Source organism: Oncorhynchus kisutch, unplaced genomic scaffold (assembly GCF_002021735.2).
Source record: "Oncorhynchus kisutch isolate 150728-3 unplaced genomic scaffold, Okis_V2 scaffold913, whole genome shotgun sequence".
Classification (NCBI taxonomy): Eukaryota; Metazoa; Chordata; class Actinopteri; order Salmoniformes; family Salmonidae; genus Oncorhynchus; species Oncorhynchus kisutch.
Window position 1 is genome coordinate 72171 of NW_022262858.1, and position 17787 is coordinate 89957.

At 42.9% G+C, this 17787-nt stretch overlaps 3 protein-coding genes across 6 annotated transcripts in view; 1 reads left to right on the forward strand and 2 right to left on the reverse strand.

The window, feature by feature from the left end:
- LOC109876259 (guanine nucleotide-binding protein G(o) subunit alpha) overlaps positions 1-2629 on the forward strand; it is a 44363-nt gene extending 41734 nt beyond the window's left edge. For 3 of the 4 annotated variants that reach the window (XM_031817019.1, XM_031817015.1, XM_031817016.1), the window contains one exon: positions 205-2629. In XM_031817019.1, the coding sequence (XP_031672879.1) occupies positions 205-395 (191 nt within the window). In that variant the 3' untranslated portion in view covers positions 396-2629. The remainder of the gene's footprint in view (positions 1-204) is intronic. The other variant, XR_004207836.1, reaches the window with a different exon arrangement.
- Positions 2630-3395: 766 nt separating this feature from the next.
- Positions 3396-5217, reverse strand: LOC109877190 (neuropeptide B-like). Its single transcript, XM_020469496.2, has 2 exons — positions 4613-5217; positions 3396-3975 (listed from the first exon to the last, which is right to left on the reverse strand). Exons 1-2 carry the CDS (start codon positions 4880-4882, stop codon positions 3847-3849), a joined length of 399 nt encoding a protein of 132 aa, XP_020325085.1. The 5' UTR covers positions 4883-5217; the 3' UTR covers positions 3396-3846.
- A 1552-nt stretch (positions 5218-6769) lies between these two features.
- LOC109877188 (N-sulphoglucosamine sulphohydrolase) lies at positions 6770-17741 on the reverse strand. Its single transcript, XM_031817020.1, has 11 exons — positions 17355-17741; positions 16986-17146; positions 16583-16688; positions 16290-16375; positions 14988-15221; positions 14760-14841; positions 13708-13911; positions 12184-12340; positions 11374-11580; positions 7723-7824; positions 6770-7461 (listed from the first exon to the last, which is right to left on the reverse strand). Exons 1-11 carry the CDS (start codon positions 17443-17445, stop codon positions 7353-7355), a joined length of 1539 nt encoding a protein of 512 aa, XP_031672880.1. The 5' UTR covers positions 17446-17741; the 3' UTR covers positions 6770-7352.
- Between the last annotated feature and the right edge of the window lie 46 nt (positions 17742-17787).

Here is a 17787-nt window from a genome sequence, read left to right on the forward strand (position 1 = left end):
ATCCATTGGTGTTTGACATGAAATGGCCTTCTTTGTCATTGATAAAATAACAATATACAGGCTTGAGATTGGATGAAGCCATCATGATAATACAACATCTTATCAAGATATGAAACTAACTCTGAAAACGGTATTGCCTTAAACCCTCTTTCTTTCCATCTCCCCCTCTTCCCTCTCTCTCCCTCTCCCTCTCTCTCTCCTCAGGTGCAGACTGTGACGTTGACGCTGCGGCCCGATACATTGCCGGAATGTTTGTGTCTCTCAACGCCACGCCCAGCAAACTCATCTACCACCACTTCACCACGGCAACGGACACCTCCAACGTACAGATTGTCTTCCAGGTAGTCATGGACACCATCATCAAAGAGAACCTAGAGGCCGTCTCTCTGCTATGATTGGTTCTAAGAGTTCCTATGAGTTCTAACAGTTCCGATGGTGCTGGTTGGCTTCTGGACTCTGGGGTGAAGTTTCCCTCGGTACAGAGCTAGACTCAGCTTCCCCTCACCAAATCATAACCTTAAAGGGTCAATCAGCTGTTGCTACGTCCATTTTTGGACTTAGCAACTGGCCCATTGATTCTTGAAGAATGGAACTTATAAATGGCTCATGAGCTTAATTCAAAATATACGCTTGTTTTACTCCGTTTGTAAACAACGTAAATGTGAACAAATAGCCTCAACATGGTTCAAACTAGAATGTTGATATCATGGATTGACAGTCTTTGCATCCATAGCTCTAGCTATGCATTTGAGAGAGGTTACACTTCTCCAGCCCCGTCCCTCAGCTGTTTACCAAAACGGGCGGGGAGGACGCTTTGTTATTGTTTCAACTGCTGATTTCCACTTTAACCGTTAGTGGGGATAATGGAAAACTGACCCAAGATCAGTGACTAGGGGCTCCGTCAACCTACTCTGTTTTCTGGTTACGGAAGAAAAGCGTGTTTAAGTCGACTTCATAATGAAAGACCCATCGGTTCAGTTCCTCTGGAACTGTATACATGACTTCCCAGAACGAGGAGGAGGTCTATTGGAGAACATTTGTCTTCACGGAACGAGGAGGAGGTCTATTGGAGAACATTTGACTTCACGGAACGAGGAGGAGGTCTATTGGAGAACATTTGACTTCCCGGAACGAGGAGGAGGTCTATTGGAGAACATTTGACTTCCCGGAACGAGGAGGAGGTCTATTGGAGAACATTTGACTTCACGGAACGAGGAGGAGGTCTATTGGAGAACATTTGACTTCCCGGAACGAGGAGGTCTATTGGAGAACATTTGACTTCCCGGAACGAGGAGGAGGTCTATTGGAGAACATTTGACTTCCCAGAACGAGGAGGAGGTCTATTGGAGAACATTTGACTTCACGGAACGAGGAGGAGGTCCATTGGAGAACATTTGACTTCACGGAACGAGGAGGAGGTCTATTGGAGAACATTTGACTTCACGGAACGAGGAGGAGGTCTATTGGAGAACATTTGACTTCCCGGAACGAGGAGGAGGTCTATTGGAGAACATTTGACTTCACGGAACGAGGAGGAGGTCCATTGGAGAACATTTGACTTCACGGAACGAGGAGGAGGTCTATTGGAGAACATTTGACTTCACGGAACGAGGAGGAGGTCTATTGGAGAACATTTGACTTCACGGAACGAGGAGGAGGTCCATTGGAGAACATTTGACTTCCCGGAACGAGGAGGAGGTCCATTGGAGAACATTTCACTTCCCGGAACGAGGAGGAGGTCCATTGGAGAACATTTCACTTCCCGGAACGAGGAGGAGGTCCATTGGGGGAACATTTCACTTCCCCGGAACGAGGAGGAGGTCCATTGGGGGAACATTTCACTTCCCTCTCCTTGTTTTTGTGAACAATCATGGACTATGGTACATATTTATTTGTGTTATTGTTGTTGCTATGCAACCCTAATCAGAATAGGAATAATACAACATCAACATTTTAATTCTTAACATACTTGTTATATTTCTGATTCATACCAGAGCTCATTGGAGGGACCCTGTAGACGGTAATGATAGGTTTACTCTCATCTTTGGTTGCTCGGTTACAGTCATCCGGCTAAATGCTCACTCAGCTTAGTGCATGTCTTAGTGTGTGTGTGGGCAGGCAGGAGGATTTACCGTTTGTCCATTAGATGCGCGGGCAGTGTGGTACTGGTGTGGAGGTGTGGAGTTATGGGTCACTCATCCATACAGACTGTGTGTGTGAGGTAAGGGGTTCACTCATCCATACTGTGTGTGTGTTAAGGGGTTCTCTCATGCATACAGACTACGTGCATTTTCCTCCCATCCATCAATGCCTATCACTCCTTAATGGGACAGAGATCACAGAAAACAACTGGCTTTATTTAACTGCAGTAAATCTCATCACTCTTGTGTCCTGCTCTCCTTTCCTCTCTCTTGCTCTCTCTCTCTCAAACACCTCTTCCTCTCTCTCTCCCCTTCTCTCAAACACCTCTTCCTTTCTCTCTCCTCTTTTTTCTTAATTTACATGTTTTATTCTGTCATTCATTTGGGGATTTTTGTCTAAATTGCTCAACAGACAAGTATCTGTTGGAAGACTATTGCTATCAAACTATTGTCTAAGCATTTGAGAAATAAAATCTTACCATTATGTATTTATAAGAATCATTCCTAATTGTGCCCGTTTATGGGGGTCTTGTCGTATTTAAAATCTGTTTTATATGCTTCTGTCATCTAATAACATTTTAATCTTGAGTTTTTGGGTTGAGATTTGGACACAGAATTGGATTATAATTCAGTTGATCTTGTGAAATAACTTGACCTTGGTGTCTTCAGATTAATTGGCTATGCCGATGAAATAATTATTTGAATGTTTCGGAGTCGTTTGTTTACTGGCCGTGTCGTCGTTTTTAGGAAGTAAACAAAGCAGATTTAAGTAATAAGGCCTGAGGGCGGTGTGGTATATATGCAATATACCACGGCTAAGGGCTGTTCTTAAGCACGACACACTGAGGAGTGCCTTGATACAGCCCTTAGCCGTGGTATATTGGCCATATACCACAAACCCCTGAGGTGCCATATTGCTGTTATAAACTTTGTTACCAATGTAATTCGAACAGTACTTGTTGTCATACTCATGGTATATGGTCTGATATACCATGGCTTTCAGCCAATCAGCATTCAGGGCTCTAACTACCCCGTATAGAATAGGCTATGTAGTGCAACTGACTGCAGAAAAATTTGCTTCAGTGAAAAACATTGTCAGGATGAAAATACTTCAATATAAGTGATTTCTGTTGCTGAGGCTTTGAAATAGGCTAGGTCCAACTGCACAAAATAACATCTTCATTTGTTTCCACAATGAATATGTAGCCTAGGCTACTATCAGTCAAGCATAAATACAAATGTACACCAATCAAATTAGCGATATTTGTTCATTTTAATAAAATAAATAAAAGTACTTGGACAGGTTCTGCTCAGCAGGCAACGATTTATGAACATGTAATAATAGCCTACATTAGGCAACGCAGGTAACCTACAAGGGAGCATCTGGGTGAGGGTCGGCATAGGAATATAGGGGAGTGTGGGGGGGGGTGACAAAAGATAGCTTTGTAGCCTAGTAACAACTTTCTCTCACACACATTGCACTTTGGGTTTTTCGTTTAGTCTTTTTTTGTTTTGTTTTACACCGCTAGTATTAAACAAACATTATTCACATCCGTTTTTTTTATATATATATAAATGATGCGAAAACATTCAATGTCATCATCGATCACCGGTCCTTTTTCTCTCACGCTGCCTGCGTTCTAGCCCGTTCTACCTCGCGGAAAGTCAACTGTTGTTGTTGGCGCCGGCGGGAGATTTGTTGGTCTCACGCGGCCAGGCAGTCCAGCGAGTCCAGGGAGAGGAACACGTCAGCCTTGCACTGGAACGTACTCGTCCCGTCCCGCAGCAGCTCGCAGCTCTTCAGGTTGGGAGAGATGTCTGTCACACAGATAGCCTGAGAGAAACGGCGAGTTAAATGATGTTCAGTCATTAATTGTGGCACATTAAAGTAGACCTGTTTGGGGGAAATGTGCTGAAATGTAGAAAAATATAAATGGATACAAATTTCAAGAAATGAAAATAATTTGTACTTATTGTCACATTGAAATATAGACCGACTACTGAGACATTTTGTCTTGTCAAAGGTTGGTTTTAGTTCAGTTTTTGTCACATTCAGGTTACTATTTATAGGCTATTATTCACGTAGGTCTAGCCTATAGTCTACAATGTATTTTATCGGGTATAAAGACTGCTTAAACGGTTTAATTTATCTGACAGTAGGCAAGTTGCGCGTCTCTTTGGTGCTGAAGGACAGCGCCTTTTACGCAGTGGTCTGATCTGGCGCGCTACTTTCTAGTCTATACCAATTTATATAATCTCACGTTTAAAAGATGTTTAAATTTTTAAATGTGACTACGGCACTTTGCCCCCCAAAAATACATTGTCAAATTTTGCCATTGTAATAATGCTAATCAATTCACTTCATTAATTTGCGTGCAGGTAGAATCTCAGAATAAATGTACTTAATTTTCTTTGGGTACCATCTACCTTAGACTTTAATTCAACGATTTTACCTCTCAAATCACACTTACCATGTTTTTGAGCACGGGGGTCTGTCGGTTACCGTCAGTCACCAAGTTGTTCTCGGTGCCGGTATTCTCCCCGCTGTCCATCACCGTTTCTTCTGACTCAGACCTCCGGATGTACGGGGACCTCCGGATCCCGGACAGCAGACCCGAGGCTCGGCCGACCGAGTGGTAGCTCGGTCCGGTGGACTGCTTGTACCACGCCTCGATAGGGTGGCACGAGATAAGCATGGAGATACCGACGCACACCACGGCGAATCTAACAGACCTCTCCATCTCGTGCCTTTTTTACGCAGCTGGATGGAATGTTGGTTTGACGGTTGGTTCGGTTGTCGTCGGGATGTTTTTGGTTCTTCTGTTCTTGTCTTCTTCTCTGGTGAGCTGTAGCCTAGGTTACCAATATCAACTGACGTTCTTGTTGGTGGTTCTTCCGTTGGTTGGGTGTTCTCGAATGTTGTGACCGTTTTATATAGGCGCGCGGCACGATCGTGACCTGTCAATTGGATCAGAAAGATTGAATGATTCATCTTTACGCACGCAGATGAACAATCCAATCCGGATGTATGCGTTTTCTCTTTACCCCCTGTGTTTGGGGAGGTTGACATAGTGACATCACACCGATCCTCATCTGTTTCTTGAAAACTAGAAAGTAAATTACGTTTATTGGCATATGACTGGAATTTCGTCATAAAAGGTCCAGCTTCAGATGCTTTAACTTTACAGAAATGAGAGGAGAGAGACACCCACAGTGTTCAAGTGCTCGTAAATTATAGGCTATCCTAAAAAGCACACGTTTTCAGTTCGCTTGTTAGTTTATCCTTCTGTAGAACCCCGTACCTCCACAACAGTGTAAATAAGATCCCCATTTTTAGATAACAGCCTATATAACCAATGAATGGTGTGGCTGCTGAACAAGTTGAGACTAAATTACTTGGTGTTACCTTAGATTCTAAACTGTCATGGTCAAAACATAAATATTCAACGGTTGTAAAGATGGGGAGAGGTCTGTCCGTAATAAATAATGATCTGCTTTTATGACACCTCACTCCAAAAAGCAAGTGTGGGCTCTAGTTTAGTCTTCTCTTGATTATTGCCCAGTCGTGTGGTCAAGCTGCAGCTGGTCCAGAACGGAGCGGCACGTCTTGCTCTTCATTGTAATCAGAGGGCTCAATTTACACACAGCTCTGACACACACACTTAACCAACTAGACATGTCACCAGGGGTCTTTTGTTTCACAGTCCCCAAATCCAGAACAAATTCAAGAAAGCGTACAGTATTATATAGTCATTATTGAAGGGAACTCCCATCTCTTATTGCTTAAATAAACAGCAAACCTGGTTTAAAAAAACCAGATAAAGCAACACCTCAAGGCACAACGCCTCTCCCCTATTTGATAGTTTGGGTGTACAGTATGTATTGATATGTAGGCTACATGTGCCATTTAATTTTTTGTTGTTGATGTAGTTCTGTCCTTGAGATGTTCTTGTCTATTACTGTTCTGTATTATGTCATGGTTTGCGTGGACCCCAGGAAGAGGAGCTGATGCTATCGCAACCGCTAATGGGGGTCCTAATTAAATACCACCTTGTCATCCATATACATGACCAAATGGGAATATAATAATTACGCAGAGGCTCCATTAAACTTTTAAAATATATATATTTTATATATTTTTTAAATAATATCCATCTCCAATATCGGAGAACAGATCATCAATAATCTGACTAAATAACGCGAATGGAATTGAGTAGTCTGATTTAAAACGAATCGGTGAATCAAATCTGTCGTTCTTGTGATTCAGCCGAATCTGATGGTAGCCGACTTGTGTGATCCACGTGCAACAGGCTGATATAATATAGCCTAGAAACAATCCTAGATTTTCCTCTTGGGCTATAAAATATGTTTTCATTTTACTGTTAGGCCTACGTAGCCTATCACACATGTGTTTTCATCATCAGAAATAATTAACACAAGCTTGGAATGAAAAGGTCTGTAAATAAAACAGAACATTTCTGTTTCCTTCTTACATTTCCGTTCATCCCATCCCCAAATATAAGTTTGATACCAAAGAGAAAGAGACTTTAAACCGTGATGCTCCAACTAGTTCATAGAACTATATCAGCTTTTAAAAACTTAAATAAAGATGACATTATTATGAAATAAACAGGAGAAGCAAAAAAAATACTTTATTTGACAAAATGCATAAAATCCCAACAACATCTAGATGTTGTCAAACTGAAATCATACAAAACATACATTGTATGAAGTCCAGAACATTTGTACTGAAGCTATGCCTCGTTTGTTTTGTTTTTCAGCCATCGATGGTCTTAATCACAACCCATAGTTCTTCCTGTTCAGGTCACGAGGTGGTTTCTGGTCAAAACTCCTGGCCCTATAGTCATCACTCATGGGTTATAACTCACATTAAAATAAAGACAGTTGTGGCTGGCACAAAATCCCCAACTACCCCTTTAATGGCCACATGTACTCTTAATGGCCACATGTACTCTTAGCCTCTACCTGGTACAGCCAGAAAAGGATGGGTCATCTTACTTCCTAGAGTCCTTCTTTCTAGGGAGATGTTCCTGGCCACTGTGATTCTTCTTCTGCATTGATTGCTCTGTGGAGGTTCAGGCCTGCTAACTATGAATCACACTGTGACTACTGCTGATGTTAAAAGGGCTTTATAAAATAAATATGATTGGATCCACAATCAATCAAAGTCCAGTTGTGGTCTAGTTGCGGTCAGAGTCCGTTGTAGAGCGGTCGACAGTGTGGTTCCAGTTTGTCCTCCAGCACAGCGTCTGGTCCACAGACCCACGGATCCCCAGTGTCCCACTGCCACTTCAGCAGTCTGGAAACATAACATTAGGAAATAATTAACACAACAAATAACATAAGCTATAACATAAGAAATACCCCCAAGGGGAAAATGGTTTGGCTTTCTCGAAATTCCCAAGTTTGTGTTTGAAGAATTCCATATTTCTTGCTGATTCCATCCTGGTTCTGGGAATCTTCCAAACCGGATTTCTGGGAATTTTGCAATCCTCCATAATATCCATATCGACGATACAATAATCGATCCATAATATCCCTAGAGAACAGTAATACTAACCTGTCTCTGAGGCTCTCCAGGACCGGGGCGAGAGCCGGGTCCCCAGCCAGGTTCACAGCCTCCTCTGGGTCCGACCGCAAGTCAAAAAGCTCCCAGCGGTCCCTGTAGTAGTCATAGAAATAGAATGAATTTCCAGGGTTAGAGGTTCCAAGCCCATTCTATTCATTATATTTCTATGGTAATAGTAGTATCATAGATATAGAACCCTTTATATTGTATATAGACTCCTATGCTTTATATTGTATAGTTTTATATTGTATGGTTTCATTTCTATGGTAATGAAGATGGTACTACTGTTCTTATACCACTACATAATAGAGAGTAATTAAGGCCCAAAGGTGTGTGGTCTATTGACATATCCCTCAACCCCCTGAGGGCCTTATTGCTATTAGAAACTGGTTACCAACATCAATAGAAAAGTAAACAAGTATTTTTGCACAACCGTGGTATATTTAAGCAATAAGGCCTGAGGGGGTGTGGTATATGGCCAATATACCATGGCTAAGGGCTGTTCTTATGCACAACGCATCGCGGAGTGCCCGGATACAGCCTGTAGCCGTGGTATATTTAAGCAATAAGGCCTGAGGAGGTGTGGTATATGGCCAATATACCATGGCCAAGGGCTGTTCTTATGCACGACGCATTACGGAGTGCCCGGATACAGCCCGTAGCCATAGTATATGGGGCGGTAGGGTAGCCTAGTGGTTAGAGCGTTGGACTAGCAGCTGAAAGGTTGCAAGTTCAAATCCCCGAGCTGACATGGTACAAATCTGTCGTTCTGCCCTGAACAGGCAGTTAACCCACTGTTCCCCGGTAGGCTGTCATTGAAAATAAGAATTTGTTCTTAACTGACTTGCCTAGTTAAAAAAAAAAAACGATTGGCTATACCGCAAACCCCCGAGGTGCCTTATTGCTATTATAAACTGGTTACCAATGTAATTAGAGCAGTAAAAATACATGTTGTCGTCATACACGTGGTGTACAGTCTGATATACCACGGATGTCAGCCAATCAGCATTCAGGGCTGGAACCACACAGTTTATAATGTCTGATATACAGTGCATTCGGAAAAGTATTCAGACCCCTTGACTTTTTCCACATTTTGTTACGTTACAGCCTTATTCTAAAATGGATTAAATCAATAAAAATCCTAAATCTACACACATCTAATGACAAAGTGAAAACAGGTTTTTAGACATGTTTGCAAATGTATTACAAATAAAAACCAGATACCTTACTTACATAATTATTCAGACCCTTTGCTATGAGACTCAAAATTGAGCTCCGGTCCTTTCTGTTTCCATTGATCATCCTTGAGATGTTTCTACAACTTGAATTTACCACAGGCGGACTCCAATCAATTGATTGGACATGATTTGGAAAGGCACACACCTGTCTATAGAAGGTCCAACAGTTGACAGTGCATGTCAGAGCAAAAACCAAGCCATGAGGTTGAAGGATTTGTCCGTAGAGTTTCAAGACAGGATTGTGTCGGGGCACAGATCTGGGGAAGGGTACCAAAACATTTATGCAGCATTGATGGTCCCCAAGAACACAGTGGCCTCCATCATTCTTAAATGGAGGAAGTTTAGAACCACCAAGACTCTTGCTAGAGCTGACCGCCCAGCCAAACTGAGCAATCGGGGAAAAGGGCCTAAGTCAGGGTGGTGACCAAGAACCCAATGGTCACTCTGACAGAGCTCCACAGTTCCTCTGTGTAGATGGGAGAAACTTCCAGAAGGGCAACCATCTCTGCAGCACTCCACCAAGCAGGCCTTTATGGTAGAGTGGCCAGACAGAAGGGCAACCATCTCTGCAGCACTCCACCAAGCAGGCCTTTATGGTAGAGTGGCCAGACAGAAGGGCAACCATCTCTGCAGTACTCCACCAAGCAGGCCTTTATGGTAGAGTGGCCAGACAGAAGGGCAACCATCTCTGCAGTACTCCACCAAGCAGGCCTTTATGGTAGAGTGGCCAGACAGAAGGGCAACCATCTCTGCAGTACTCCACCAAGCAGGCCTTTATGGTAGAGTGGCCAGACAGAAGGGCAACCATCTCTGCAGCACTCCACCAAGCAGGCCTTTATGGTAGAGTGGCCAGACAGAAGGGCAACCATCTCTGCAGCACTCCACCAAGCAGGCCTTTATGGTAGAGTGGCCAGACAGAAGGGCAACCATCTCTGCAGCACTCCACCAAGCAGGCCTTTATGAGTAAGGGGTCTGAATACTTTCTGAATGCACTGTACATACGGCTGAAAAGTTGTTTCAGCCAATCAGCATCCAGGACCCAAAGTTCCCGGTTTATAGTCTAGTATAATAGTGTTCGATGTATCGGTCTAAGCTCCTGACTCCGAGCCACAAACGCCACCGCAGCGACAGGGGTTCTCTGGGGTTTCTACACCCCTCACTATGTCTATCTGTCCTCTCTAAACTCAGATACATAAAGGGATCTCCTTCAAAAAGTACCTGTAGTAGTATTGTTGCAGAGCCTTGAACCAGCCTGTGGGCCGCCTGGCCAGGGTGTTATTCAGATATATAGTAGTGTAAAATATAGTATAATAGTGTATAATATAATAGTGTAAAATATAGTATACTAGTGTATAATATAATAGTGTATAATATAGTATACTCGTGTATAATATAATAGTGTATAATATAGTATACTAGTGTATAATATAATAGTGTATAATATAGTATACTAGTGTATAATATAATAGTGTATAATATAATAGTGTATAATATAGTATACTAGTGTATAATATAATAGTGTATAATATAGTATACTAGTGTATAAAATAATAGTGTATAATATAATATAGTATACTAGTGTATAATATAGTATACTAGTGTATAAAATAATAGTGTATAATATAGTATACTAGTGTATAATATAATAGTGTATAATATAGTATACTAGTGTATAATATAATAGTGTATAATATAATAGTGTATAATATAGTATACTAGTGTATAAAATAATAGTGTATAATATAGTATACTAGTGTATAAAATAATAGTGTATAATATAATATAGTATACTAGTGTATAATATAGTATACTAGTGTATAAAATAATAGTGTATAATATAATATAGTATACTAGTGTATAATATAGTATACTAGTGTATAATATAATAGTGTATAATATAGTATATAATAGTATTATACCAGAACCTGTAGTAGTATTGTTGCAGAGCCTTGAACCAGCCTGTGGGAGGCCTGGCCAGGGTGTTATTCAGATATATAGTAGTGTAAAATATAGTATAATAGTATATAATAGTGTATAATAGTGTATAATATAATAGTGTATAATATAATAGTGTATAATATAGTATATAATAGTATTATACCAGTACCTGTAGTAGTATTGTTGCAGGGTCTTGAACCAGCCTGTGGGCCGCCTGGCCAGGGTGTTATTCAGATATATAGTAGTGTAAAATATAGTATAATAGTGTATAATATAATATAGTATACTAGTGTATAATATAGTATACTAGTGTATAATATAATAGTGTATAATATAGTATACTAGTGTATAATATAATAGTGTATAATATAGTATACTAGTGTATAATATAATATAGTATACTAGTGTATAATATAATAGTGTATAATAGTGTATAATATAGTATATAATAGTATTATACCAGTACCTGTAGTAGTATTGTTGCAGGGTCTTGAACCAGCCTGTGGGCTGTCCGGTCAGGGTGTTGTTCAACAGGTCCTGGAAGGTGGGAGAGACGTAGAAGTCCTGGTCTATAGGGAAGGGCATGCGGTAGTGGAGGTTGTGGAGCAGGCGGTACGCCCCCTGGTGGATGGAGCGCATAGGGTAGTACATGGTCACCTCATGGAGGGACTGGCTGCCGTAGACAGTGTGGAAGAACAAAGAAAACATTTTAAAAAGCAATCATCCAAAGTACAGTGTAGTAATGAGTAATTACAATACTCGTTAGACTGAAATAATAATGAAACAGTCATAAGGACCCTGTAATGTAAAGTGTTACCGAATACACACAAAGAAAGGAAGTCACACTATGGGCCAGTTTCCCGGACACAGATTCTAACTAGTCCTGAACTAAAAATCACTCTCAACGGAGAATCTGCATGGAACATGCTGTTAAGTCCAGGACTACAGTAGGTGTAATCACAGTGTCTGGGAAACCACCCTATATATATATATATATATATATATATAGTCTCAGTGGTTAACTGGTTATAACACCAACATCTAACACACTGTGCCTTCCTTCCTTTGTACCTGGCGTAGACGGTGTGCCAGGCAGCGGGGGAGGGTTTTACCTGGCATAGACGGTGTGCCAGGCAGCGGGGGAGGGTTTTACCTGGCATAGACGGTGTGCCAGGCAGCGGGGGAGGGTTTTACCTGGCGTAGACAGTGTGCCAGGCAGCGGGGGAGGGTTTTACCTGGCCTAGACGGTGTGCCAGGCGGCGGGTGAGGGTTTTACCTGGCATAGACGGTGTGCCAGGCAGCGGGTGAGGGTTCGGAGACTAGGGCAGGGAGGAGGGAGCGGCCTGTGAGGCTGACAGGGGTGGTGGGGGTGCCCAGGAGGAAGTATGAGGGGTATGGGATGGAGAACCAGTCCAGTAAGGTGGGGGTGATGTCTGGAGGGAGGTAGAGAGGGAGAGAGAGAGAGAGATGGTTAGGTTCTATCACAATTTATCTTCCTGTGACTTCTCACATCCAATTTCCTTGCCTCCTTAAAGCACATTGGAGGAGAACATCCAAGGTTTTCCCCCTCTGAACTTCTCCACCAATGGGCTTTGAGAAAGAGGAGAGAGAGGATGTGAGGAATCGTGGAAAGGCAAATTGAGATTTAAACATAGTGGTTAAATTACTTTTAAAATCCTTCCTTCCTCCTTTCCTTGAGGTGATCTCCCAAACATATACCGTAGAAAGGTAGTTATGTCTCCCCCTAATGGTAACAGTGGTATTACACATGCATCAAGAAATACATCCACACATCCATTAATTAATTCTCCCCAGCTATTATCAGTCAATCCACCAATACCTTCTTCCCTATTCCCTTTTCTTCTCTCTCTCTCTCTCTTTCCCTCCAACCATCATTCTCTCTCCATCCCTCCCATCATTCTCTGAATGATGGTTGGAGGGAGGGAGGCCTGGCTGGTCCGTCTCCCCCCTCTCTCCTGCTGCCCATCCCTCCCTCTCACCCAGTAGGCTGACATAGGCCTGGCTGGTCCCTCCCTCCTGCTCCCTCCCTCCCCCTCTCACCCAGTAGGCTGACATAGGCCTGGCTGGTCCCTCCCTCCCTCCCTCCCTCCCTCCCTCCCTCCCTCCCTCCCTCCCTCCCTCCCTCCCTCCCTCCCTCCCTCCCTCCCTCCCTCCCTCCCTCCCCTCCCTCCCTCCCTCCCTCCCTCCCTCCCTCCCTCCCTCCCCTCCCTCCCTCCCTCCCTCCCTCCCTCCCTCCCTCCCAGTAGACTGACGTAGGCCTGGCCACCCCACATATGCTCTCTCTAATTCTCTCTTTCTTTCTCTCTCTCGGAGGACCTGAGCCCTAGGACCATGCCCCAGGATTACCTGACATGATGACTCCTTGCTGCCCCCAGTCCTCCTGACCGTGCTGCTGCTCTAGTTTCAACCGTTCTGCCTTATTATTATACGACCATGCTGGTCATTTATGAACATTTGAACATCTTGGCCATGTTCTGTTATAATCTCCACCCGGCACAGCCAGAAGAGGACTGGCCACCCCACATAGCCTGGTTCCTCTCTATGTTTCTTCCTAGGTTTTGGCCTTTCTAGGGAGTTTTTCCTAGCCACAGTGCTTCTACACCTGCATTGCTTGCTGTTTGGGGTTTTAGGCTGGGTTTCTGTACAGCACTTTGAGATATCAGCTGATGTACGAAGGGCTATATAAATAAATTTGATTTGATTTGGTCCCTCCCTCCCTCCCTCCCAGTAGACTGACGTAGGCCTGGCTGGTCCCTCCCTCCCTCCTGCTCCCCCTCACCCAGTAGGCTGACGTAGGCCTGGCTGGTCCCTCCCCATCTCTCCCTGTGTTCAGGTGATGACACCAGCATGGGTTCTGCGGTGCCTGATCCGTACAGGTTGGTGCGTCCGTTGGGGAAAGGGATACCGTTATCAGAGCTGTAGATCACCAAGGTGTCATTCTCATAACCAGCCTCCCTCAACTCAGCCAGCACCAGACCAATACCTATGGAACACAGATGAGGACACGTTGTGAACAGAGTGCCCAATGGTGGCGGTGGGGTTATGGTATGGGCAGGCATACGCTACGGACAACGAACACAATTGCATTTTATCGATGGCAATTTGAATGCACAGAGACACCGTGACGAGATCCTGAGGCCCATTATGAGGCCCATTTTTTTAAAGGTAATGTGACCAACAGACGCACATCTGTATTCCCAGTCATGTGAAATCCATAGATTAGGGCCTAATGAAATTATATCAACCTGGCTGGTTTCCTTATATGAACTGTAACTCAGACAAAGTGTTTCAAATTGTTGTGTTTATATTTGTGTTCAGTATAGTTTGAGAAATGTAGAAAACAGAACTCTGAATGGGTCATGTGATGAGCGATTGCGTTGACTCCCTCCATGAGTTCATTTTGGTAGTGCGTCAATTTATCTGATTATCAGCTGTTGTCAAACACGTGAGTCGGGAAAAGACGAGTGAATTCTACTAGAAATGAGTATGCAGTTTAAGTATGTAGTACGCTAGTGTGGGTATTCGGACACGGCCATGGATGGATTCATGGTGTAGAATCAGACTAATACCTACAGCGGAGAAGTTTACTTGTCATGTATTAGCTATGTAATAAATAGATTTCAAATACACGTCTGTGAGTGTTCTTGCATGTGTGTGTCGGTGTGTGTTCCTCTCTCTATTCATATCGGTGTGTGTTCCTCTCTCTATTCATATCGGTGTGTGTTCCTCTCTCTATTCATATCGGTGTGTGTGTGTGTGTGTGTGTGTGTGTCGGTGTGTGTTCCTCTCTCTATTCATATCGGTGTGTGTGTGTGTTCTTCCTCCTCTTACCTTGGTCCAGTCTGCTAACTGTAGTGTACTGGGCAGCCAAATCAGCTCTCGCTACAGGGGTGTCTGGGACGAACTGGGGCACCTGGGTAAGTGTTATATTACATATGATATTATATTCAATGAAATAATTAATGATAGTACTCTCAAATAGCAGGTGGAAAGTGATATACTGTCTTAGAATAGATTAGCATAGAACAGAGTACAACAGAACCAGCACCAGATCCTTACCTTGACTTGGTCTGGGGTGTAGTATTCTGGCTTCCAATCTGGAATCCTCCCCATTCCACTCTGGCCGTTCCCAAACTTCTCACAGAATGCTCCGTACTGCGGCTGGGAATGGCCACAGCGGTGGGTGTCGTGGAACGCCACATACAAGAAGAACGGTCTCTCTTCCTCTTCCTTTCTCTGGGTCTGGAAGAACTTCCTGACCAGTAGTTTGATCCGGGTGATATTCCGACCCACCTAGTAGTAGTAGTAGTAGTATATGAGTAGTAGTAGTATAGGAGTAGCAGTAGTAGTAGTAGTAGTAGCAGTAGTAGTAGTAGTATAGGAGTAGTAGTAGCAGTAGTAGTAGGAGTAGTAGTAGCAGTAGGAGTAGTAGTAGTAGTAGTAGTAGTAGTAGTAGTAGTAGTAGTAGCAGTATAGGAGTAGTAGTAGTAGTAGTAGTAGGAGTAGTAGTAGGAGTAGTAGTAGCAGTATAGGAGTAGTAGTAGTATAGGAGTAGCAGTAGTAGTAGTAGTAGCAGTAGTAGTAGTAGGAGTAGTAGTAGTATAGGAGTAGCAGTAGTAGTAGTAGTAGTAGTATAGGAGTAGTAGTAGTAGTAGTATAGGAGTAGTAGTAGTAGCAGTATAGGAGTAGCAGTATAGGAGTAGTAGCAGTATCAGTAGTATAGGAGTAGGAGTAGTAGCAGTATAGGAGTAGCAGTATAGGAGTAGTAGCAGTATCAGTAGTAGTAGTAGTAGTAGTAGCAGTAGTAATAGCAGTAGTAGCAGCAGTAGTAGTAGCAGTAGTAGTAGTAGTAATAGCAGTAGTAGCAGGAGTAGTAATAGCAGTAGTAGCAGCAGTAGTAGTAGTAATAGTAGTAATAGCAGTAGTAGTAGCAGTAATAGTAGTAATAGCAGTAGTAATAGTAGTAATAGCAGTAGTAATAACAGTAGTAATAGTAGTAATAGCAGTAGTAATAGCAGTAGTAGCAGTAGTAATAGTAGTAATAGCAGTAGTAATAGCAGTAGTAGCAGTAGTAATAGTAGTAATAGCAGTAGTAGTAGCAGCAGTAATATCAGTAGTAGCAGGAGTAGTAACAGTAGTAATAGCAGTAGTAATAACAGTAGTAGTAGCAGTAGTAACAGTAGTAATAACAGTAGTAGTAGTAGCAGTAGTAGTAGCAGTAGTACTACAATTTATTGGTTGAGCTGATTAACTGTTTAATTATACACCAATTTACAATCATAGATTGTCATAAAATAAGATCCTAAAATAGCATAATAACGCTAAACAAACAATATATAAAGAATGGTTTAATAATTGTACCTGAAGTACAGAGTTGTTTTCCTCTGTGTAGGCGAAGTCAAAGGGATAGACAGGACCAGGACCTACGTGTTTCTTCCCAATGATCCCTGTATGGAGGAGGAACAGGGACACTGGCACTCTGGTACACTCCATCAAAACACACATGTCCCCGCGCCCCTGTCATGATTGTGTGTGCGTACGTGTGATGATGAGTGTGTGTGTTATCTACCTGTGTGTGTGTAAGGTCTTGACAATGCTAAGGGTGGGTGTGTTCGTGTGATGATGAATGTGTAGGGTGAATGTGTGTTAACTACCTGTGCGTATGTTAGCTTGGCCCAGCAGTAAAGGTAGGCTTTGTACTCCGTCAAACGAGTTGAAGTGATGGACTCCCTGGTGCAGGCCGTACATACCATTCTGATGCTGTGGACAGAGGAACACGGGAAAACAGAATGGATGAATATTAAACCTGCCCTGGAAGGCAACCTATTCCCTATATGGCTCTGGTCAAAAGTAGTGCACTGTATAGGGTATAGTGTTCCATCTGGGATGTCCCCACTTTATGTTGCTGTATGCATCATGAAGAAAAATTAGGAGTGTGTTCCAAAGGGCACCCTGTTATTTAGTACACTACTTTTGACCAGGACCCATAGGGAGGAGGTGAACACACACTTTTTCCTCTCTCTCGCTCTTGCTTTCTCTCTATACACACACACACACCTGTGGCAGGCCTGTCAGTATGGTGGATCGGCTGGGAGAACAGCTACTAACGGAGGTGAAGGCATTCTGGAACACCAGGCTGCGTCGACCCAGAGCGGCTAGGTGAGGCGTACGGACCACGGTGTTGTTATAGACCGACGTCTCGAAGCCTGCGTCGTCCGCTGAGAGAGCGAGGGGGGGAAGGGATTGGGGGAGTGGAGATAGTGAAGGGGGGAGAGATGAAGTGTGTTGACCGAGTAGCTAAGTAGAAGAACTGATGTCAAAAACTCACAAATACATCTGATCGAATTCATTGATAAGTGACACGCAGTGTCGATCTTTGATTAATTCAACTGCAGTTAAAATAACCCAAAGGAAAAAGGGACATACCGATAATAAGAAGAACATTCCTCTTCTTGCTCTCTACAACACAGCATATTACCGCCAGCAACAAAACTATCACATCATGACCAACGGCCATATCCGTCTCATAAAGTTTCAAATCGTAAACACAATCTTTTCAGTTGCAGTAAATTGCAGTCCACTTTTTAAGAAAATATAGCATCAGCTCTATAAAGCTTATCTCAAACACTCCAGTCAAAGTGTTTGTTTGACATTATTGACATATTCTACATTGAAGTAAGCCTATCCTCTATTTACTGATTACTTTCGCAATAATCAATGTTTTGTTTTCTCTTGATCAAAGAAAATGCAGTGTGAAAATCAATTTGATCTACTCCCGGAAACAGCGCTAACACAGCGCTTCAAACCCCGCCCACTTTGGTCACATGCTCGTGGTCACATGATCGTGGTCACATGAGGC